Source organism: Sinohyriopsis cumingii, chromosome 5, assembly GCF_028554795.1.
Source record: "Sinohyriopsis cumingii isolate HCF-2022 chromosome 5, ASM2855479v2, whole genome shotgun sequence".
Lineage (NCBI taxonomy): Eukaryota > Metazoa > Mollusca > Bivalvia > Unionida > Unionidae > Sinohyriopsis > Sinohyriopsis cumingii.
In genome coordinates, this window is record NC_142965.1 from 91563097 (window position 1) to 91587475 (window position 24379).

General features: G+C 34.0%; 1 protein-coding gene across 13 annotated transcripts in view; it reads left to right on the plus strand.

Moving 5' to 3' along the window:
• LOC149799750 (serine/threonine-protein kinase mig-15-like) overlaps nucleotides 1-22557 on the plus strand; it is a 259276-nt gene extending 236719 nt beyond the window's left edge. For all 13 annotated transcript variants that reach the window (XM_089959127.1, XM_089959138.1, XM_089959132.1 and 10 more), the window contains 4 exons: nucleotides 5890-5968; nucleotides 9891-9971; nucleotides 11771-11910; nucleotides 13419-22557. In XM_089959127.1, the coding sequence (XP_089815253.1) occupies nucleotides 5890-5968; nucleotides 9891-9971; nucleotides 11771-11910; nucleotides 13419-13502 (384 nt within the window). In that variant the 3' untranslated portion in view covers nucleotides 13503-22557. The remainder of the gene's footprint in view (nucleotides 1-5889; nucleotides 5969-9890; nucleotides 9972-11770; nucleotides 11911-13418) is intronic.
• Nucleotides 22558-24379: the final 1822 nt, after the last annotated feature.

Genomic DNA, 24379 nt, shown 5'->3' on the forward strand with positions numbered 1-24379 from the left:
AATGAAAATGGATCTGAGCTTACATCCAGTATAACTGCCACAGTGGCTAAAAGTTTTTTCCTTAAGATTATCAGAGATGGTTTCAACACCCAGCACTTAACTCATTAACCCCTGCAGGTTTTTGTTGTTTTTGCCAGAAATGTGAGTAGGAAACAAATTTGGGAGACTATTACTGAATACATCCTAATACATCGACTTACAAGAGATTTCCGGTTAACCTATTGCCTAGTTGTGTTGGAAACATTGTTTTTCACTGAGTATTTCATTTGTGCATGAGCAAAAGGCAAATTTTTTTTTTTTTTTATTTTCTTTTTTTTTGTATAACAGACCCATCATTTTCATATCAAGACCACTCTTTATTTCAAACGCCCATCTCATCCTACTTTTTGCAAAGGTTTGCCTGTCTGTGTGTAGTTCAGATCTGTCTGCCATAGATCTGAAGTCAAAAAGTCTACAATCCAAACACAAAATTGGATTCCTTCCATGGGCAAATTTTTGGTGGAAGAAAATTGGGTCCCAAAAGTTAAGTTTTTCTCTCTGTATTTTGTAATGCACCTAGAACGTCCAGATTATTTGGTATCATTTAGAGCTACATCTGTCTACCTTTCTATAATACCATTCATGTTAGTGTATCACACATGACCTTGATTCAACAGAGCTCGGAAGTAAGCTTCTACCTCCTGACACATAAATAATGTACCGGATTTAATGAGTTAAAGAGAATAAATAGTCTTGATTTCTGGAGAAAAAACTTTGGTCAGTAAAACATCAATCACTTGAAGGGACTCGACTCTTGTTTATGTGTGCAGTATTGTTGTGATACATATATCGAAAACAGTTATTGTGGCACATATCATGACATAACATAGATGGTGATACCTAGCTCGAAATAAAACCAGAGGAATCCATAATGATTTAAAGATGTCAATCGAAACCTTGCATGCTGATGGAATTTAGTAGCGATTTAGACCCTTTTATGAAACTTCATTAAAAAACATTTTAAAAATATTTGACAACTTCTCATTGATTTGATGTTTAACTTAGAGATGCCTATGACAATGCTCTGACATGTAGATTAATAGCTGAGTGACACATGTGATGGTGGTTATTGATACCTCTAACAGTTCCCTGACATAGGGGTTAATGACTTTGTAATTCTTGTAATAGTGGTTAGTGATACCTCTAACAGTACCTTGACATAGGGGTTGATGACTTTGTGATTCTCGTAACAGTATCTTGACATTGCTATACATGTGAACCTCCCACACAGGAGGGGTTTTTTTTGGCCAGAGTTTATGGATATCTCCAGTCCCTCCCATCCCTCATTGCAATGATTTCAGCTTATTGGTGGAATTAGTGTGAGTACAATTCAGGCTGACTCTTTAGGAAATCTGGATCCAGTAACTGGACATCATCTCCCAAGTATGAAGATAACAATGATCATTACTGCCACCAATATATAATCCAGCAATGGTCTTCCAAGAAATGCTAAAAGTACTTGTGGCACATGCAAAAGTATAATGGCAACACATTACTATGATAGGAATAACTTGATGTATAATGGCAACATGTTACTATGATAGGACTGACTTTATGTATAATGGCAACATGTTACTATGATAGGACTGACTTGATGTATGATGGCAATATGTTACTATGATAGGACTGACTTGATGTATAATGGCAACAAGTTAATATGATAGGATTGACTTGATGTATAATGGCAACATGTTACTATGATAGAACTGACTTGATGTATAATGGCAACATGTTACTATGATAGGATTAACTATATTGACTATATTTGGTGGTTAGTATATCTGGTGGATAAAAAAAGGAAAAATTCCTGGGAAGAACCACCAGCCCATGGGAAGCTAGTGGCAAGCTTTCTCATATACCCATGCTGGCCCAGTCTGAGACTCAAACCCACATAGACAGAGGTGAGATCACCTGGCCACCTGGGGCCCCTCATATAATGATGCCTGAAATTTACAAGACACGTTTGAAATAAACTGCTACATTCACTTTGCTTGTTTTGTTTAGAAACAAAATCAGAATTCTAATGTAATAAGTAGAAAAGAAATTTATACAGTGTTCAATTTAAATAAGAACTAGTTGGTAGCCTAAACAGTATTTGAGCAGAGGAAAACTGTGTTGATAAAGTATCAGTCTCAGTCCAATGCAGGAATAATTCTGTGTCAGTTGAGAGGTTTACAGGGGAATACTGAGGGTATATTATTTGAAGATTATCTTAGTAGTTATAGTCACATATTTGCATAATCTTACTGTGGATATAGATCAGGATTAACAGTCAGTCAGTCTTTAATCTCAAATCCTAGTCAGTGACAGTATGTGAAATATGTTGGAGTGATTAAACATGGAAGATTTCCATTATTAAATATTTTATCATATTTATATTTATGCAGTAATGGTAGCAGTGGGTTTGATAACTTAACTGTATTTTTTTTAAATAGAGATTAACACTTCATTATTATTTATTGGAACACAAGGTGAAATGGCAATAGTTTGCATCTGCTGCAGTTTACATTAATTAACTTGTCAGCATGCATCCAAGTATTTTTAATTGATACGACTTGGACACTTCTCTCTCTCTTTCTCTCTCTCTCTCTCTCTCTCTCTCTCTCTTTCTGTCATCACATAGATCCATAGACTTAGTAATATTCTCCACTGTAATTTACTTCAAGCTCCACCTATTTCATACAACCTATACCATATTTTAGATCGGATGCCATTATACTACTTAGTGCATGCACTTACTCTTTGTAAAGGTTTGAGGAACAAGCAAAATATTGCTCAGTAGAAAAATGAATAATAATATAACTTTTTTTAAAAATTTTATCTGCATGCATTGCTTTTGTCCATTTTTTAACAGCTCTATTACAAGGTCATAGAGATTACACGGTGAATGTTTATGCTGTTTTTTTATAAGACTGTTTAGCTTTACCTTGTTTTTCATTATATAGCTATTGTTATTTGTGTACTTTAGCTTTTTTTTGTTCTTGTTCATATTCTTGATATGTTTTTGGTCCATATTCACTTCTGTTTTTTTATGTACCACCCAAATACACGTACATTCACACCTACCATGCATTCGTTGCAGCTTTAAAAATATACCACTGCATTTTGTGATCTATTTATAAATCTATTGTGTTATCAAGTAAGTAAATGGTAAATGTTTTAAGTAATATTCATATATTGAATGGAGTGTAAGTATTAGAAGGGTTAACTGTGTGAAAATAAAACAAATTTCACTTGATAATATTTACTTTTAGTTTTCACCTGCTCATGACTCCAAGAAAGCATGCTAGCAAGACGTTTCCAAATTGGTTCAAATGATTCTGATCTGCTATCAGATTACTAAAGCCAAAGGGGGTCCCGAGTGGCCATGTGGTCTAAAGCGCTTTCCGTTACGGATCACTGCCATCTCACCTCTGTCTAGGTGGGTTTGAGTCTCGGATTTGGCCAATGTGGATATGTGAGAAAGCTTGCCAGTAGCTTCTCGAGGGTTGGTGGTTCTTTCCGGGGATTTTCCAGGTTCTTCCTCCACCATTTATACTGGCTGCCATGTATAGCCTATCGTGTGCTGAAAAATGGCATTAAACCCTACAACAACAACTAAAGCCAAACAAATTTTCAAAAACCTCTTCACAAAACCCACTGACAGAATCAGACCAAAATTGGCAAAAGGCATACTGATTATAAATACGTTTTAAATTTTCAAAAATTATACTGGTCTATCATTAAACATGGTGACTTTTACTAAGCATATAAAATTCTTTAAATGATTTCTCCAGAACTGTTACATAAAATATGACCCGCCAACTAAGCTACTGTGGCTTCAACATATTAAGCAAAATAAATACTAAAACTGCATGCAGCAGCATTGATTATAAGAGTGAAAGGATCAATCATTCAGAGGTCTTCACTAGCCAGGGTTCTGACATGATAAAACTATCAACACCTTGGCATAGCAAGCAGATATTTCTGTGATTTGGATCTGTGAATTTCATTAGCACACCAATGCATCCAGTCAAAATTAAGTTGTTCAAATTTGAATACTGTCCCTACATGATCGAGACAAGGGGAACATATGACTTGAATGGACTGATAAATAATAATAATAATAGTAATGAGGACTTTGTATAGTGCCTAATATTTAGAAGCTCTAAGCGCTTTACAACATTAGTCATTAGACAACACCTATAAGATAAAAAACATATAATAATATTATTACAAAAACAAACACCATGAAATTAGAAAAGCATTAAAAAATACAAAACATGCTGAGAATATTTCAGGTAGGAAACATTATTAGGTCTTTAAGTTTGTTCTTGCAGTCAAAATAAGTGAGTTTTGAGAACCCTCTTGAATGTGATCACTGTCTTTGTGGCTAAGTTCAGTGAGCAATTCATTCCATGTTGCTGGGCCCTGGTATGCAAAAGAACGCTGTCCATATTGTTATACAATTTTCCACTGCCGGTCTATGCTTCTACAAATATCTTTCAATCAAATACACCTTTAATGGTTTATGTCTGGTACATTGCCATACTTTCAGTGTTAAACTTACAAAGTATCCAAAGTCGATTGCCTCCACTGTTTTTGGCCAATGTTCAATACACCACTTTTACACGCTATTGGTTAGTTGGCATTACATATTAAGGGAGGCAACTCATGAAATCCAATAGATGTCGCTAGGACAAAGCATTAAAATATCTGTTCGATCTGCCAAGGTGTAAATAGGGTTATCTTATCAGAACCTTGGTTAGTGAAGATGTTCAAAGGTGTGCTATTATACAATAATGGAATTCATCTTTTCAAGCACTGCAGCTTTTTTCCAAGATATGTCCTTGGGTCAGGACCTGCACTTCATGAAACAAATTGTTCTCACATGAAATTATCACATGCTCTTCAGCTGAATATCTACTCAAAAATTATGGATCTCGTTAGTTTCAAAGTTAAACCAAGGGGCGAAGTCTGTAGTTGTGAGGAAACACTCCCAGTGCATTTGGAGTTCAGACCTAGCATAAATTCACCTTTTTATTTTTTAAATTTGGGTAGTAACCATTTCATGTCAAGTAACTGTTTTTTTTGTTAATTGGTGGGAATTTAAAAGACAAGACCCTTCTGGCTTCCATTGCTCAACATGCATTTTCACCTGGGTTGAGAGTGAAATTATGAAAGAGCCAATACAGTCTATACAAATATTAGTATAATTGGTACACAATCCAGGTTTGGAAATTTAATTGTGTAGTATCACAGACATATATATAATTGGACAGAAAAACTATTCCCATGCTGCTCTGAATGCATAGGGATCTAAAATTACAGAAATTCCATTCAGGATGTTGTTAGGTCAGGGTTTATTTTTTGGGGCCAGACCACAAAACAAATCTGTACCATGGATTCATGATCTCTATCCATCATTCTTTCTGTCTGTTGGGCTTGAAAACAAGGTTACACTTTGTGCTTCTATCATTTTTTCAGATGCTGCTGTCCCCCATCACATAGCTTGATAAGTAGATACATCATGAAAAGAGGTAGTGCTCAAATAAAAGTCACTGTGACCTATATGTCATACTCCATAGATTGAAGTTTTGCATTTATTTCAGCTTTGTCAAACAGTTGATTATGATTCCCATCCTAGCCATATTGCCATTGTCAGTTTCCTTGTCCTATTCCTTCAGTCCCAGAAGATAATATGATATACATGGTTGCAATTGAGCTGAAATTCACTTGTCATTTTCATAGTTTTTTGTAATATTTTTAATGTTAAGGGCAGTATATGGCTATTGTTGACAGGAAATTCATTAGTCATTTGAAATTAAATTTCTTCAGTTTTTAAGAAAGTTTTTTTCTTTTTTCTTTCAGACTCAAGGCCCAATCACACCTCACACAATAGTCGTACTTCCCGGTACCAATGGAATGCAACTCCTGTTGTGCTACAATAGTAAGTTTTGTTCTGTCGTTTGTTTGGGTTTTCTTCCTGTGAATGACAAGACAGTTGTATCACATTTCAAGTTGTAATGGCAGCATCTTCATCAATAATTTTAGGATAGTGTCAAAAGTTTAGAAAGTAATATCATTTCTTCATCAGTGACTGTATTGGACCTCGGCGTTTATATATTTATTACTGTATGCATTAAGATTGTGCCTGGTATGCTAGAACTCTCTCATTCTGGTATTTGCAGGAATGTAAATTATAGTAACACAGTTTCTGATCTAGACCAAAGTATTCTTTGGAACTACTCCATCCATCTGTCCGTCCATCCCTCCCTCCCTCCTTCCCTCTGACCTGATTAGATTTTCAGTCCCTTTCAATTGTTTTCAGTTTTTAGCTCCACTGGTCATAGACCAGAAGAGCTTATGTGATGACCTTTCATGTCTCCAGTGTTGTTAGCAGTTTTTTTTACTCACTACTAAACTATTGAGTTTGTTTTTATGAAACTTTAGAGCCACATTCATCCTAGCATCAAGTAGTCCTAAATAAAATAAAACTTGTGCCACTGAGACATCAAGTATGGCTACCATTATCATTACCAGTCCTGAATAGATGGTGATCCATACATGAAGTTGTGATCATGATGAAAATCATATTATGCTTACTCATCCTGGATGGATGGTGAAATCGACATGAGTTTTCACTGAAGTTTTCACTGAAAGACTTCTTTTGATAGCTAGCAGGTCCTAAATTTAAATGGTGCCAGTCAGACCTCTGGTATGGCTTTAATGGTGGCGATTGTTAAAATCTTGTTACCACTAGTCCCTGAAATGATAGGCAAATCTATATGGGGTTTTCACTAAGAGACTTCTTATGATGTCTTGATTTTCCTAAAGAAAAATGGAGCCAATATGACATACAGCATGGCCACCATGACATATATTCTTGAAAATCGTTATGACTGCTATTCCTTCTGAACATCTGGAAAATATTGACATGGAGTTTTCGCTAAAAGATTAATTGTGTTGTTTGGTTGGTCAAAATGAAAAATTGTGCATGTTTAGTATGGCTGCCATGGCAGCCATCATGAAAATCTCATCAGAGCTCATCTTTAACAGATGGTGACCTGTGATGTACTAAAGACAATACATGATGTCTAGTTAGTTTAAATTGAAAATGCCAATCTGACATCCAGTAAGGTCACTATGGTGGCTGTCTTGAAAATTGTATCGCCAATCCTCTGGCAGTGATGTTTATATCTACTTGAGGTTTTCAGTAGATGACTTTTGATGTTCTAAATGAAAATGGTGCAGATCAAACCTTAAGCATATCTGCCAGATCTTTCTGTCACCACTTCACCTAAATGGGTAGCCGTATGTGGATGATATCAGTTTTTATGGCAATTTTATATTAAATCTTTTACCTTCATTACACAGCTACCTACCCCTTTAACAACCCAAATTGGTCCAGTTCCTATTTTTGGGTTGTCAAGAAAGTTTGCTCTGTAAATACCATACTATGTAAATATACATGTAACATGCTTGGATATGTTCTACACTGTGTATATGTACTGGGTGAAATAGGCAGAAAATGGATATAGTTTCTTAAAAAAAAAAAAAGGAAATGTATGCTATGGAGCTTACTTAACTCTCAGAAAGTGTAGCTCATTCATCATGTCAAAGTAAACATATGCAGTTGATAATCACCAATAGGTGTTGATCATTTCATCTGTATATATAACACAGTTTTATCAGCACTGTTTGTTCGTAAGTGATAAATGTAGACATGTTTGCTGTATATACTCTCTTTTAAGTCCAGTCCAACTGCAAACTGCACAGGTCCACATCTGCCATCGTGTAATTTGTTGGCAGATCTGAGTCTAGTTGATGCAGTTTCTTGGGAGACACTAGTAGAGCACAGACCTGATCTACCAGCACATTATGCAATGGCAGATCTGGGTCTATGTTACTCGAAGTTGGAATTGACATTCACTTATGAGCTAGTGTAATTCACATGTGCTAGAATATATTGGCACATTACTTGGCAGTTAGTGGCACAGTCTGGCCATTCACAGAGTTTTGTACAAAAATGAAAATATTTATTACCTGCATCAGTGTATCCCCTAGGGGTGCAAGACTGAGAATAAAAAATCTCCTTGGAGTCAAAACTGGGGGTCTGACTGAGTAAAAAACAAACTTTGGTATCAAAACTGGGGGTCATATTAAAAACTGGGGGGGGGTCTCTTAAGCGCAAATGACGGTAAACGGAAACAGTTTGTATGTACATGTATTTAATTTTCAGTCAGAAGCATAAAAGAAATATGTAATTATATATTTATGTAATCCAAGTTTTTATCAAAAATACTATCATATCAGCCAATGAGTGACTTGACCAAATTTCTGCTAAGCCTTAGACCTTTACTAGAGAACTTGACCAAAGTTATCCTCTATACTCACTTATAAGTGGAGCCAAAAGTGGAGCCAACTTCAAACTGCACAGACCCTGATCTGCAGTCACATAATGTGTTATCACATGTTGATCTGTGCTTCTTGTCAAAAGTAATCAGGAGAACAAATAACATAGACACTCATTTGCCAGCACATGATGCAACAGCAGAAAACAGTGTTGTTTTGCAGTTGGACTTGACTTATAAGCAAGTACATATGGTACCTAAATTTGGCTGTGGTGATAAAAATTGAGCTTGACAATTTGTAATCAGTTATGTGAAAAACATGACAATATGAGGTACTTGACTGATGTAAACAGTCCATGTGAAAAGCATGTTAATATAAGGTACTAGGCTGTTGTAAACAGTCCATGTGAAAAGCATGTCAAAATAAGGTACTAGAATTCTGGAAACAGTCCATGTGAAAAGCATGTTAATATAAGGTACTAGGCTGTTGTAAACAGTCCATGTGAAAAGCATGTTAATATAAGGTACTAGACTGTTGTGAACAGTCCATGTGAAAAGCATGTCAAAATAAGGTACTAGAATTCTGGAAACAGTCCATGTGAAAATCATGACAAAATACAATATTAGGCTGTTGTAAACATTCCATGTTAAGAGCATGACAAAATAAGGTACCAGGCTGTTGTAAACAGTACATGTGAAAAGCATGATAATATAAGGTACTAGGCAGTTGTACACTGTCCATGTGAAAAGCATGGTAATATAAGGTAGTAGAGTTGTAACAGTCCATGTGAAAAGCATGGCAAAATAAGATACTAGACTGTTGTAAACAGTCCATGTGTTGTTGCTGTTGTTGTTATGGGGCTTAACACCATTTTTCAGCACACGACAGGCTATGCATGGCGGCCAGTATTAATATTGGAATAAGAACCCAGGAAGCTACTGGCAAGCTTTCTCACATACACACTTTGGCCGAATCCAAGACTCGAACCCATGCAGACAGAGGTGAGATGGCAGTGATCCGTAATGGAGAGTGCTTTAGACCACTCAGCTACTTGGGGCCCCTACAGTGCATGTGAAAAGCATGATAATATAAGGTACTAAACTGTTGTAAACAGTCCATGTGAGAAACATGATAATGTAAGGCACTAGACTGTTGTAAACAGTCCATGTGAAAGGCATGGCAAAATAAGGTACTAGACTGTTGTAAACAGTCCATGTGAAAGGCATGGCAAAATAAGGTACTAGACTGTTGTAAACAGTTCATGTGAAAAGCATGGTAATATAAGGCACTAGACATTTGTAAACAGTTCATGTGAAAAGCATGGCAAAATAAGGTACTAGACAGTTGTAAACAGTCCATGTGAAAAGCATGGCAAAATAAGGTACTAGACATTTGTAAACAATTCATGTGAAAAGGATGTTAATATAAGGTACTAGACGGTTGTAAGCAGTCCATATGAAAATATGACAAACAATTTGAGGTTATTGTGACCAACATTGTTCTTTCTTTATCCCCAGATGAAGGTGTCTATGTGGATTCTAATGGGAAAATCACTAAAAATGTAGTGCTGCAATGGGGAGAGCTCCCAACTTCTGTAGGTAAGTACAGTAGTATTGGAGGCCAATGTTATCATGTCCCAACAGTAACTATATCAGGGGCGTCTTGTTTTCACCATGTTTGTCCACCCATTAGTCATTGGTTAGTTTAGTTGCTCAATAACACAAAATAAATGACTTAGACAGTGAAATCAAGTGGACATGTTTCTGTTTACTACTAGACATGCCCTCAAGTTAACTTGTATAAAATAACATATACTCCAAGTTGAATCCAGCTGCAAACTGAACATGCTGATCTGCTGTTGTGTAATGCTCAGGCAGGTAGAATCTGTATTGTTTGTTCTACTGATTACTTCTAAGAAACCGCATAGACCTAGATGTGTGGGTCCATTATGTGATGGCAGATGTGGGTCTCTGCAGGTTTAGCTGGATGATACTTTCATATACAGTAAATTAAGTGAAAAATACATCTTGTGTCTGTGCATGGTAAGAGTCTTAAATTATGGTTTTCATGTTCATACCACTGTTAGTGTAAAATTACTCTAGGTCATGTAAATTGTTTGTACATAAAGATTACAGAAAGCTTCTAAATAATGTAAACAGATGCTGTGTAACCTTTGTGGATTTTTAATTCTGGGTCAGAATTTAAATATTTCATTTTAACTTGTTAATATTTCTTTAAATCTAAATGTATTCATATCAAGATAATTTTAATAAGTCCATTTATAACCTCATTACTTATCACTTTCACACACATTGCACAAATTTCCTCAAGCACAGTGGCTTGTGACAATCATTGTTGACATTCAAGAAGAAGTCATGGCAGAAAGCACATGTACTAGGAAAATCTGACATTTCTGTAAAGCATAGAACACTGGAGATCACCATATATTGTTTACAAGTGTATAGAAAATCTCCTATGATGTCATATGCTTTCACAATTATTCTGGAATTCATGGTCATCTTATTGGGTTTTTCCCTTTACATATTAATAGAAAAAGTTGATTCCATACAAAATTGATGATTTAAAACAACTTGTGCCTCATAAGCGAACATCAGGCACTATCATTGTAAATTTTTGTAACCAATAATGTTTGCAAGGAGATCAAACTTGTTTATCCATGACCATTTGTGACTTTGAGATATTTCATTGCTCAGTGGCTATGTCATGCTGTCTAGCCAATATTACTAGGAATAATTTTGTATTTCTAATAATCAGGCACTTTATTTAGCTCTTCTGGCCTTTGGACCATGAAAGACCAGTTAAATTAATATAAAGGGACATAATTCAAAATCTGATCCTAGATAAAATGATTTGTCAGAGTGGTTACCTCTCTTGATGTTGTTTGACCGCTTTTGTGTCGCATTTAATCATTAGAAAATCATTTCAGTAGAAAATGTTCAGTAAAGATAATTTTCTAAGATATTTTTCTCAAAATATTTGATGAATTTGTTTTAATGAATTCTCAGTTAAAAGATAAAAAGAAGTAGACTAAAACATACATCAAAAAGGTAACTGTATTTAGAACTGTTGTTCCCAAGCTAAGGTCGTGTCCCAAAATTGGGGGGGAGGGGGGAACAGTAGGGTCATAAATGGTCATTAGGAGAAAATGTAAATCATATCATAAGCATGTCAGGAGGTCCTGTTCGTGGCAGATTTAGAGTCACAGCTGAAAAAGGTTGGGGACCACTGATTTAGAAGGATATTGGTATTTCCTCTCAATAATAATAATAATAATAATACTTAAGAAGGTTGACACAAATATGACAATTCTCATGGGATGTAACTCTGTCTGTAAGTGATGTGTAGGAAGGAAGGTAACTCTTGCTTTATTTTCCAGCTTACATCAGTACAGGCCAGATCATGGGTTGGGGGAACAAAGCCATAGAGATTCGGGCGGCAGAGACTGGCCATCTGGATGGAGTGTTCATGCACAAGAAGGCCCAGAAGTTGAAATTCCTTTGTGAAAGGAATGACAAGGTACCTCCAATCACAGTTCATATTTTATGTTTATCACTAGCAGCGCATCCAGTTTTTTTAATAAAAACAAAAAAACATACCTGAATATTTTTGATAGAATTATTAAAAAAATTTCACAGTAGTTGTGCAAACATATAACAAAAAGTAGGATTTTAAGGCAAGCAAATGTTGTAAAGCCATTCTCTGTCTTATGTGGGGCATATTCGTGAGACGTGCAAATTAATAATATTGGGAATTGACAAATGTGTGAAGTCCTCACATCATCAAAGAGAATCCCAGATTTTTAGTGTAAAATTTTGACCAAAAGCTGGAAATCTTCTTAATTATTGTGTATACAGGAGTGCTTTGAAAATGTAATAGAAGTACGTCATACATTAGTTTCAAGTTTTCATTTGTTTTGAATATTTTGATATCTCATACAAAAGATAAAGAAAAAGCCTTTATTGTTACTGAGAAAGTTGTCAGAAATGATAGATGTACGGGTAATGACAAGTATGAAATTGTTTATGTTTGAGTAATTACAGGTATGAAAGTGATTGGTGTTTGAGGAATGACAGGTATGAAATCATTGATGTGTGAGTTATGACAAGTATGAAAGTGGTGATTTGCAAGTAATGACAGGTGTGAAAGTGATTAATGTTTGAGTAATGACAATTATGAAAGTGATTGTTTATTGATTGATGACGTGTATGAAAGTGTTTATGTAGCGACAAGTATGATAGTGATTGGTTATTGAGTGATGACATGTATGAAAGTGATTATGTAGTGACAAGTATGATAGTGATTGGTTATTGAGTGATGACGTGTATGAAAGTGATTATGTAGTGACAAGTATGATAGTGATTTGTTATTGAGTGATGACATGTATGAAAGTGATTATGTAGTGACAAGTATGATAGTGATTGGTTATTGAGTGATGACATGTATGAAAGTGATTATGTAGTGACAAGTATGATAGTGGTTGGTTATTGAGTGATGACATGTATGAAAGTGATTGTGCAGTGACAAGTATGAAAGTGGTCTTTGAGCAATGACAGGTATGAAAGCATTGATGAGTGAGTTATGACAAGTATGAAAGTGGTGATTTGCAAGTAATGACAGGTATGAAAGTGGTTAATGTTCAAGTGATGAGAAGTATGAAAGTGATAGATTGAGTGATGACAAGTATGAAAGTAATAGATTATTGAGTGATGACAAGTATGAAAGTGATAGATTATTGAGTGATGACAAGTATGAAAGTGACTGTGTAGTGACAAGTATGAAGGTGATTGATCTTCGAGTAATGACCGGTACAGAAGTGATTCCTTTTTTGAGTAAATAAGTTTTCAAATTATTTTGGAAAACTTCTTTGAAATGCAAGGAAAAGAAACCAACATGAAGGCTGTTCCAAAAGTATCACCTGTAATTTTGAAATAACTATCTGAATACATGAGAATTTTTGTTATCAGTTCATCTTTCTAGAGGTTTGTTTTTAAATGACTAATATTTTAATGTCATTTACTTTTCAGGTGTTCTTCTCGTCAGTGAGATCTGGTTCTTCATGTCAAATCTACTTTATGACCCTCAGTAAACCCGGCTTGGCCAATTGGTGAAACAGACATTGAGTGCTCATTTCAGTATAGATTATGTTAAGTTGTCTTGGAAACGGATGGAACAACAGTGCATTTATGAAGCAAATATGCTTTATAGAAATTGTTTGCTTCACCAAGGATTAGCAAATCCAAAGAACCATTAATTCTGCCTTTGTGTTATTACAAGGCAGTCTAGAATCAGGGAAACACTATTGCCAAGTGTGCTAATATTGGGAGCACTATACTACACTAGACTGTTTGCTGCTTTGATATATATCTTCATTCATTCTTTGCAATATGTTACAAACGATACATTTTTTGCATTACTGATTCAGTTATGATATACAACCAAGACTGAATAATGTGCAACAGTTATTTACGTTGTTGAATGATTCTGAAAAAAATCGGAGAAGAAAAGACTTAAATTACTAAAAACAAATTGCTGAAATCAGGAAGAAAGATATATATATGGATCAATGTCTTGAGAAGTACATGATCTTGTTTTGAAATCTTGCTTCTTTAGCAAAAACAATGTTCATCAATGTTAGAAACTATTAGCATTACATTAAACATGCTAGTACAACAGGGAATTTACAAACAGGAAATAACAGCAATATGTTGTTTCTACAGTGAAGAGTTTTTCATGGACTGACTAGTTTTTGAGCTTTCTTCCCACCGTGTGTAAATGCATAGTAAAACTGTGCAATTTGGGTGTCATAGTACCTGTATATCATTGTTACACAAATGTGCAGTCACTAAGAATCAGGTATTGATATTTGTTTGTGCCAAGGGCTTTGAAGTCAAATGAAAAGGTCAGATAGAATCAAATCCTTAACATAATAAAAAAAGTTGTTTTTCAATGCCATGTTTGTCATTATCATTTGTGGTCAGAACATCTGAGAAAGATGGAAAAAGCCTGATTCAAACCTTGCCAATCATATATACTGACTTATTAGTTCAACTGCAAACTGCATAGACCAAGATCTGCCAATGTATAATGTGAAGGCAGATCAGGGTCTAATTTGTTTGTTAAGCGTGATCAGTAGAAAGAACATAGACCCTGAGCTGCTGATGCATTATTTATTGGCAGACCAGGGTCTGTGTTGTTTACAGTTAGACTAGACCTGTAAGCGAGCATATACAGTATTCAGATCAGGGTCCATGCTGGATAAAGATTTTGGGTGAAGTGCTTTCTCTCCACTGCCCAAATAGGGCAGAATGGTAGGAAAATAGGTTGACATTAATGTTGACTAGTTAGAATTGAGAACATTAAAACAGTTACTTAAATCAGCCATCTTACTAAATCTTTTAGTCAGATTATATAAAACAAAAGAAATACCCATTAAACTTGATGAAAATAGAAAAATATTTCTTTGTTTGATTCAGTAAAAATTGTTGCATGAACTTGTCATTGCAAAGTATGGTAACCACAAAAATAGGTTACCATCAAAATCGGGTGACAGATATTGAGGTACTAAGATTACATTACTTTTACAGGATGAAATATATGTATTTATATGCTGGGAATCAGTTTGTAAACCTCTAAAGAGTAATGATTAACTCATGATTGGGCTGAAGATGCTTTGAATTTCACCCATTTCTTCAAGAATTGTGTGCATTTGGTTTGGTGCTTTACGGCCCAGAAACTCAAATAGGTTATTTAGTGCCAAGGCAGTTTGAGTAAAGTGCGTTGCCCATGTATACAACATTGTACCTGACCCAAGCTAGTCTGATTGTAGGATTTGTACTAGCACCCTTTAAGTCACAACTCTGGCACACAGACAACTGAGCCACCATGGTTTCCAAAGAATCTTTTGAATTTCCTGGTGATAACCTTGTACATTGACACAACAAACAGTTGACACAAAAGTTCATAATAGCACAGTATACTATGTTTGAATCATTTTACATCGCTCATTGAAAAAAGACACAAGAGTTAATATTGTACATATAATACTAAAATATTCAGTGACGTAAAATGGGGATGGGGTAGACATCAACTCAGGAAAGGTGATTTCATCTTCTCTTTCTCTCTGTAATTTGGTGAAATGCCCCAGTCAGCCCCCGTTTTGACCCTGCTGATATGAATGAAGCTTGATTATCTTATTACTAAAAAATATTACCTTGATTACATCCCATTTTTGTAACTAGTGTTGGTGTATGAAATGAAGAATGCATCTTCTTTAGTTGTATCTACATCAGTCTTTGATGTTATTTTAATTTGGTGCACTTTATCTTTTTTTTTTTTGCATGATAATTGTTCTAGGATTTCTTCTAAAACATTAGGACAGTAAGAAAAGGACAGCTCAGAAATATGTGTACATTGGAATTTATCTGCATTTGTTTGGTGTAATTGGGTTGAATTAATCTGGGATATCTTCCAGATTTAGTACAAATTGTTCAGCTATTTGCAACATTCTTCTTTGAAATGTAAATGAAATTGCAAATATTTATGTTATGCACAAAACAAAACTTCGAAGTCCTACATGCTGATTTGTCAAAGTTTAAATTATTGGTTATTTTGTTTCATGTACCAAAGGAGATTTCATTCATTTGTTGATCAGTTAATTTATTTCTCTTAACAGCAGCATTATTGTTAACCAGGAACACTGTTGAAATATACCCCAGTATTTTCTGCAGAATATACGTTCTTGAGGAAGAGGACATTGGGCTTTCAAATAAAAATGCTGCATATTTGCTCTTTGCTGTAAAATTCTGTATACTTCTCAGTTTGGGGGGTTGGGACAGTATTATGAAATATACAGTTTGTAATCTTATAAACTTAAATGTTTGAAATATACATCTCCCTCATTATAATGCTGTTATATGCAGAACCACATTATAACAAGAACAACACAATGTACCAAACTATGGCATAATGTGAGCTGTGACGTATACTGAAAAACGGTATAGTGGAAATGATCAAAATTTGTTGATAGTTTTCTAGAAAGGAAATAAATATGCATTACATTACTAAGCTGCATGTTGTTATTTTTTCAACTGGTATTTTCATAAGTTTAATTTTGGTTATGGTGTCCACAGCAGTATCATGTTGTAACCAGAACAGTGGTATAATGAAGGATGTTATAATGAGGGAAAACTGTAATGAGATAAATGTGAGATAAAGTAGATGCTTTTCCTGCAAACAACTTGAATGACTTGTTCAAATATATGTAATAAATTGTTTTGCTCTCTTAAAAATGGACGTATTGTTTTTAAAAGGTATTCTTTGTAGCTGCATCAGAACACTTAAATCTGTGCCATAATTTTTTTTTTTTTTTACAACTTTCTCATTTTCTCATGACGTTTGGTTTTACTGGGGCAATGTATGATGAAGAAGGACTATAATCGCAATGATTCAGCCACTGGTCACCATCCTTCTGAAATAATTGTCAAGCCCACTTGACAGAAGTTTGAAATATTGGTAAGTTTTATGTCGATGTTTCAATGTTTTAATTAATTTTAAAAAAGTGACACGGGATTGGTGGAAAGAGGGTCTCATGCTAATCATTTACACATCTGTCCTGGCTTGTCAGTTAGTCAAAGTATTTAAATAAAAATGTAAAAAAAGGGTGCACACCAGGGCTTCCAAAATGTTTGCCCTTGCCAGACATTTTATTTTGTTAATTGACGTAGCTGCTGGATATTTACAAAATTTATTACATTCTATTAAGATATTAATCATAAATAAGAATTAACTGATGTACTGAAAACTATGTAGTTACCCATTTTGGAATTTTGCTTCAGTTTAGGTATTATCCACTTGATATTTCATATTTACTGTTTAAAAAAAAAGTCTTTTAAGAGAAAATAAATTTGTAATAAAAATTCAATATCAAATCTTACCATCCCAGTCATTTAGCTCATCTTTCACATGTGTCCAGCAAACATTTGACTTTTGGAAGCATTGGTGTAGACCCTAATGGTATAATACCATACATAATTATATACAGGTGGAATCCAAGTGCAAGGGGCACAGACCCAGCTCTGTCATCATTTAATGCACATGCAGATCCTGGTCTATGCAGTTTGTGTAGAGTAATTAGTAGAACAAAGAACGTAGACCCTGATCTTTTGGCACATTATTGATTGCTGTACATAGTTTTATAAGTGACTATACAGTATGCATTTACAGAATTGGGATAATTCTGTTTGCAGTTAAGTGCATGTAATTAATACAGGCGCAGAAGGCCATAAGTGAAATAGGTTCCTTGGGAACAAGAGTCCGTAATTGTCGCTCATTATAGTAATGACTTTGGCATCCATGTACTTGTCTGTATGTCTGTCTATTCACATCCTAAATTAATGTCAACAGTAAAGTGTTCTAGATTTGACAGTGTTTAGTTTTTTTTTATTTTATTGTTAAAATAAAAGCTTGCTCAACAGTAACAGAGTCCCCTGTTGGGTTGACATATTTAGTTACAAAATTGTACCTTTACAGGTTGAATATGCATTGGCTTAGATGAAAAACATGTTTGACCAAGTCAGTACTGGATTTCATTTTACTCTTGAATTGTGAACATTTTTCTTTTAACTTCATTATTCATCTATTTTCAAGTTTATTTCACAATTGTATAAAGAAACTGGACATAATTCACCTTAAAACCATAAGAAGGGATGTTTCATAAAAATGTATGATTGATTTGCAGTGTGCAATGTCATGTGCAAAAAAAAATCTTTTATAAGCATTTTTGTAAAATCATGATCATAGCTTGTTGAATAAGTATGTACTATAGTAAAATTCTGTACTTAATGTGGATACGATTTTCTATAAATGTTGTCTTTATAGTTTACATTATTTGATAATGATGATATTGATAATAACCATTGTGTCGTTCATATTTACACACATTTATGAATAAATGATTTTTTTTTAGTTTACATTATTTGAAGATCATGATATTAGTCTAACTGTTATCCTTTTCAGTTGAACTGGTTTAATTTCTTTAAATTTTCATTTTACTTTTTATAGTTTGATCATTATCATGGTGGAAAAATGAACATGTATTGGTCACATTAAAAAAAAAACTCATTTTCAGTCTATGCATGCTCCATATGCGTTTTGCATGTGCGTAAATCATGCTAATTTTCCAGGAGTCATTCCTTGAATTCCACTTGTACAAATGAGTAAAACTGTTACTGTCTTAAAAAATAATACATAACATTTTATTCAAATCAAGGCTTTCAGAAACTTAGGTCACCATGACCCAGCAATATTTGCACAGTGTTGGAAGCACACATTCGTCACATTATGTAACTGTTTTTATATGCTATCGTCATTGTGATTACTAAACTTCAAATTGCAATCCTAGCATATCCCTGATCTCATTTACTCATTCCTATGCACCCATTTCCATCCAGGGGACAAAATACATGTAATTCTTTGAAATTATTTACTAAACACTTGTCCATAATGTATGTATATACATGTTTATATATAGATATACATGTACATACATTCCACATATTGTTCCTTTCTCTGCCTTGTATTTACATAGCAAAATAAAAGGGTGAACTACATATAAAACTTGTCCACCTTTGTAGATCTGTAAAACACAATTTTAAAATATTTTTGTAGTCGTTAAAAGACCCATAATTGCAACTATGAAGATAACTTGAGTCTGTTTCTTTCTTCTAGTCATTTATTTCATGTATTTGTAAAAAAAAATAATTCATTTTATCCAGAAGCTATTAAATGCTGTTGTATTATTTATAACAATATCTGTGAAAACGGATACATGTGCATGTAATATATATTGTTTTCTTCATAGATCAAGCTTGCCATGATTTGTAAGGGTTGTTATGGTAATGGATTTTAACAAGTATTTGCAGGAATTTAGGAAAGAAATCACTCAAACCTTACATTACAACAATAGATTAAACACTAAAACTTTTAATATTTACTGTAATTAATTAATACAATTTTGGCAAGTAAATATAATTTGAACAAACAAAATTTTGCAAACATAGTGTTCCTGCCATATTTGCTCAGATTTTGTAATTATGAAAATAGTTTCTTTACAGTGTCAGGATGGTGGTAAATTGTGCAGTAATTAAAAGTAATTAAAAGAAAATAGATGTTTTTTCTAAGATTGACTCATAAAGACCTTAAATCTCTCAAAATTATTTTAATTTTCGTTTGTTCTTTATTGATGTCCAGAAACTGAAGTAATTACTTTTTTGCACAGAATTGTGGTATTTTAATTTACAATCTTGATACCTCCTATAAAAAAATGTACAATCAATGATTATATTGTTTTTCCCGTCTCTTGCTTTCAACATTTTTTTTGATGAACTTCATTGTGCAGTCCTGTCAAAAAGATTTGAAATGTTAACTATTTCATTGAATCTTTGCTAGTTTTTAATGGAATATACCAATTTTATCGCTTTTTCCCCCCAGCATGCTCTGTACATTTTTTTTTTTTTTTTTTTTATATATATATACAAAAACCATGTCCATTCATGTTTTTAGGTGCGATAAAAAGTTCTGCTTGTATATTCCATATATACTGTATAAAAATTCAAGTCCAGCTGCAAACAGCACAGACCCAGATCTGTCATGACATAATGTTTGAACAGATCTGGGTCTCTGCAGTTTGTTAGGAGTAATCAGTATAATTGAGACCATAAACCCTGATCTGCCTGTACATTATATAATTGCAGATCAGAGTTGGTGGTTTTTGAAGTTGGACTCTACTTGTATGTGAATGTATATGATATGCAAAATCATTCATGTTATCATATCTTTATTTCAGAATTTTTTTTTCAATGATCAGTAAACTCACTCTAAGGGAGAAATTAAAAAAAAAAAAACTTAAGGGTCTTTGGTTTTATTTTCTTACATTGTTTACTTTGGGAATGAAATGATAATATTAATAAAAGAAGGAATGTTCACAAAGGTTTAGCATGTCAGAAACCTGTATTGCACCAATAAATAACTAGGTTTGGAAGTTTACAGTTTTGACAGTAATACTATTATGGCATTGCCATAAATGGACTGACATTGTGTGCATTTTATGGTATAAGTAAATGTGATTGCTGGCATGGCATGTCTCAAATGGCTTATTATAAATAAACTAGCTGTAACATCCCTTAGCATATAAGGACTACCTGTGTATAAAGGTCAAGTTGCTTGGGTCAGACATGTACATGAATTAATTTCAGATGGTTGGTTGATTTAATAGCACTTTTAGCAGATTGGCTTTTTAATGCTGAGGAAATGGGAGCCAAGTGAGGCATCCGACCTGGTTGGGTATTGAACCAGTGACTCTTCGTTATGATTCTGTTGCTCTGCCAGCTGGACAACTATGGCTTCCCACATGAATATTCACATTTATATAAATGCCACATGCTCATGAAAAATCACTTTGGTGTCCTGTGTGATCATTATATGCAGTTTTGTATCTTTTCCCATCGGTATTCAATACTTCTTTGATCGAGTGCCAGCTTTTCATGACAGAACTTGCATTAAATTCCAGCTTTGCATGGATTAATTGATTTTAAATGCATTGCATAGCATCATGTATTTTGTTCTGTATGATTATATTTCATTTATGTTAGTTTGGTATCAGCAAATATTGCTGTTGATCAATAATTTCAAAATTTTGTTTTTATGATGTTTGATATCTTTCACACATTTGTTTTTGTTTGTTTTGTTTTGCATTACATCATATAACTGAAGATTATGTTGCTCTCTACAGCAAAGTTAACCTTTATGGTGGCTGATAGTATAGCGTAAAAGGGAGTTAATTGCAGAAAAGGGAGATAATATTGAAAACCTTAGTAAGGAAAGGTTTATTTTGGCATCATATGCTTTATATCCACTTATTTATTTCAAAATCTTTTCCATATTTCTGTATTTCACAATTCATGTCATTTGTACATTTTTCATTTATATCTTGCTTCATTATAGCATGACGTATTATTGCTCACTTCAAACCAGTATATGGAAAAAATATTAATATTTCAAAAGGAGGGAAAATCCATTTTAAAAAATGATTGTCTTGGTAGGTTTTGTTTCTTGACCAGATATAATGTTGGCTTTAAATAATATCCCATCAGTAAACTGCATTTCAAATGAGAAAAGGCGTTCACAAATAATGGGTGCTTACTGAAAACATATATAGCAAGCAGATTTTAAACTAGCAATCTGTAGCAGGGTAATATTTTTCCACACTTTTGTAATGACTTTTATTCCTCTCCCACTCCCATTAGCTATGAGCACCAGATTTTAATAAAACTTAAACCGCTTTTTACACCATAGAAAACGCCTGTAGCTTCTCGTTGGTCGGTGGTTCTTTCCGGGTTTTTCCCGGGTGCTTCCTCCACCATTAATGCTGGCCGCCAAGTATAGCCTATATTGTGCTGATTAATGGCGTTAAACCCTCATAACAACACCTTAATCTAAATACAGGGTTTAAAGTCAGAGTGCTCCCCCATTTTCTTATGACAATAATTATGAAACAGCATGTGCTTATGCATGTAGAAATGGAACGGCAGGATCAGATAGGATATTTGAACCTTTCTATAATATGTTGGAGCAGCATAAAGGGTATTGGAACCAAAGGAAATCAAAACGCTATAGCACTATAGATTTGGACTTTATTTTAAAACTAAGCAGTTGTTAATTTGTTAATTATTTCTAGCATTTTCAGATTTTAATTTTAGCAAGTATCCTATGAACAAGTGCGATTAATAATTGTTGAATTTGTGACTGACACTTTTGTCTTCCAGACATGAAATACGTTGCTATAAATATAGCGCTCTATTTTATATGGTACCATGATTAGTGTGTACCTTGGCAAGACTATGATCGTTGTAGTCTTAGACCTATCTTGGTATTCTGTACTCATTGGTTAGGTTCCATACTTTTGGTTTAAATTATAAAACAAGTTAATATGCAAAGCAGGCCTTGGTATATTCACTGTTTGCCGATCTTCTTTATGCAGGCGAGAAAAGTAATGTGTGTTCTTATCTTTTGGTTTTGTTACTTTGTGTATCTTTTCTTTTAACTATGCAATTTAGTCTGTCTAATATCTTTAATTTAAAAAGCCCCCAAATAAAGCATAATACATTACAGTTGTGTGTCTCTTTATTTAGCATGGTTCAAACACATCTACTCAGAAACATTGCATACAGAAACACATACCATGCTTATATACATGTTCATTATGATCTCGAAAAGACTTTATCTACTGTTATCAAAATTCAGAAGTAATCGCTTTTAAGAAAACCCTGACCTGCTATCACATCATGAAACTGCAAAGGAGAGGGGTGTACTGTGTATTTGTTCCACTGGCTGTCAATTACAAACTGCATAGACTCGGATCTGCAGGTGTTTTGTGTGACTGCATATCTTTGTACAGCTTGTTGTTGTTGTTGTTGTTGTGGGGTTTAACGCCATTTTTCAGCACGATTGTACAGCTTGTAGTTGGTCAACGTAATTATATACTTGAACATAAATCGAAATTTTCAAAATTTTAACCTAATATTTATCACATTACAAGGTGTTGTGTTGAACTTGTGGATTTTGCTGTTGAAAGCATGTTAAAAATGGAACTCGAACTCACATTATGTGGCGGTAGATCAGGGTCTGGTTTTAAGTGCGTTATTTCGTGCCTCGGACTGGCATTGATATTCGAATCGTATGTGTAAGCTGCATTTGTTTTGCTCATTTTCGTTTATGACCTTGTCACAATAAATTTACACCATTACACTACTACAACGAAATGAAAAAAATAATGAGTAACTACATCGATTATAAAACAGTTTGATTGATTAAATTTAACACACGGTCTTATACTAAATATGAATTGAGATGAAACCTGTGTATGAACACTTGGCTGAGAATTGGAATCCGTTTGCAATGCCTTAAGGTTTAACACTGCCCAAGTTTTGTGATTGTTTGAACCACCACATTGGCTCTTATAAGAAACGACAGGAATATGCACCCTGCCTTTCTCACAGTTTACAACGATGCACGAGACGTAGTTCGTACAACGATGAAAAATCCTTGAATTTTGAGAAGTTCATATCTTGAAAAGTGTTTGAATTTGTTGAAAAATTCCACGAATTTATCTGACAGAATGTAAAATGTTTGGAGTAAACGGAATGTATCACTTTCTAAATTCAGAATTATTTCTCTTACATATTTTACAGAAGCAATAAGTAAACTGGGGTATTATTTATTGGATGAAAAATGTGCGACCTAATTAGTTATCACATGGATTAGTGTCCCTTTATAGTTGTACACGCTAATTGTGTTTTGTTGTTTGTTTTTTTTTTGTTGTTTTTTTTTTGGTTGTTTCTTTTAATTGTTTGGTGGGGGGGGGGGGTCCTATTTAAGCACTGATGAACATCATAACTTACTGAGAAAATACAATCTCTATAAGAAAATAAGACTCGAAATCTTTTGGAAGTGTTTGAAAACATATTTAAAAATGCTTGAAAGACAATGCAACATGAAAGAGTGCACCTTTTGCCTTGATAATGATACTAACCATTGACAAGTTCACTCATTAAAGTTAATGTTTATTTCCTTTAAACAAATCAGTGATAAAGTCGCAGCTCAGAATTGAAATTGCACTTATTGCAATGGCCATTGAACATTGAATATTGACCATGCAGTGCATGCTTTACATTTTTATTTCAAATCTATGCATGTACAGTCATCTACGTCATCTTCTTGTACCCTATTTTTGTTTCTGTCTTCATTTCACAAACATCCCGTGCCGGAAAAGATATTACTTTTTTAAATCTTTCTTTATCATATTTTCCTGACCGTATCGTCTTTTTTTACAGGCATGCATTGTTTTCATTTCATTTTTGTCAAGAAAAGAAGACTCTCCTAAAGCATTCCAATACCACCCCAACAACTGAAAATCTAAATTAATACTATA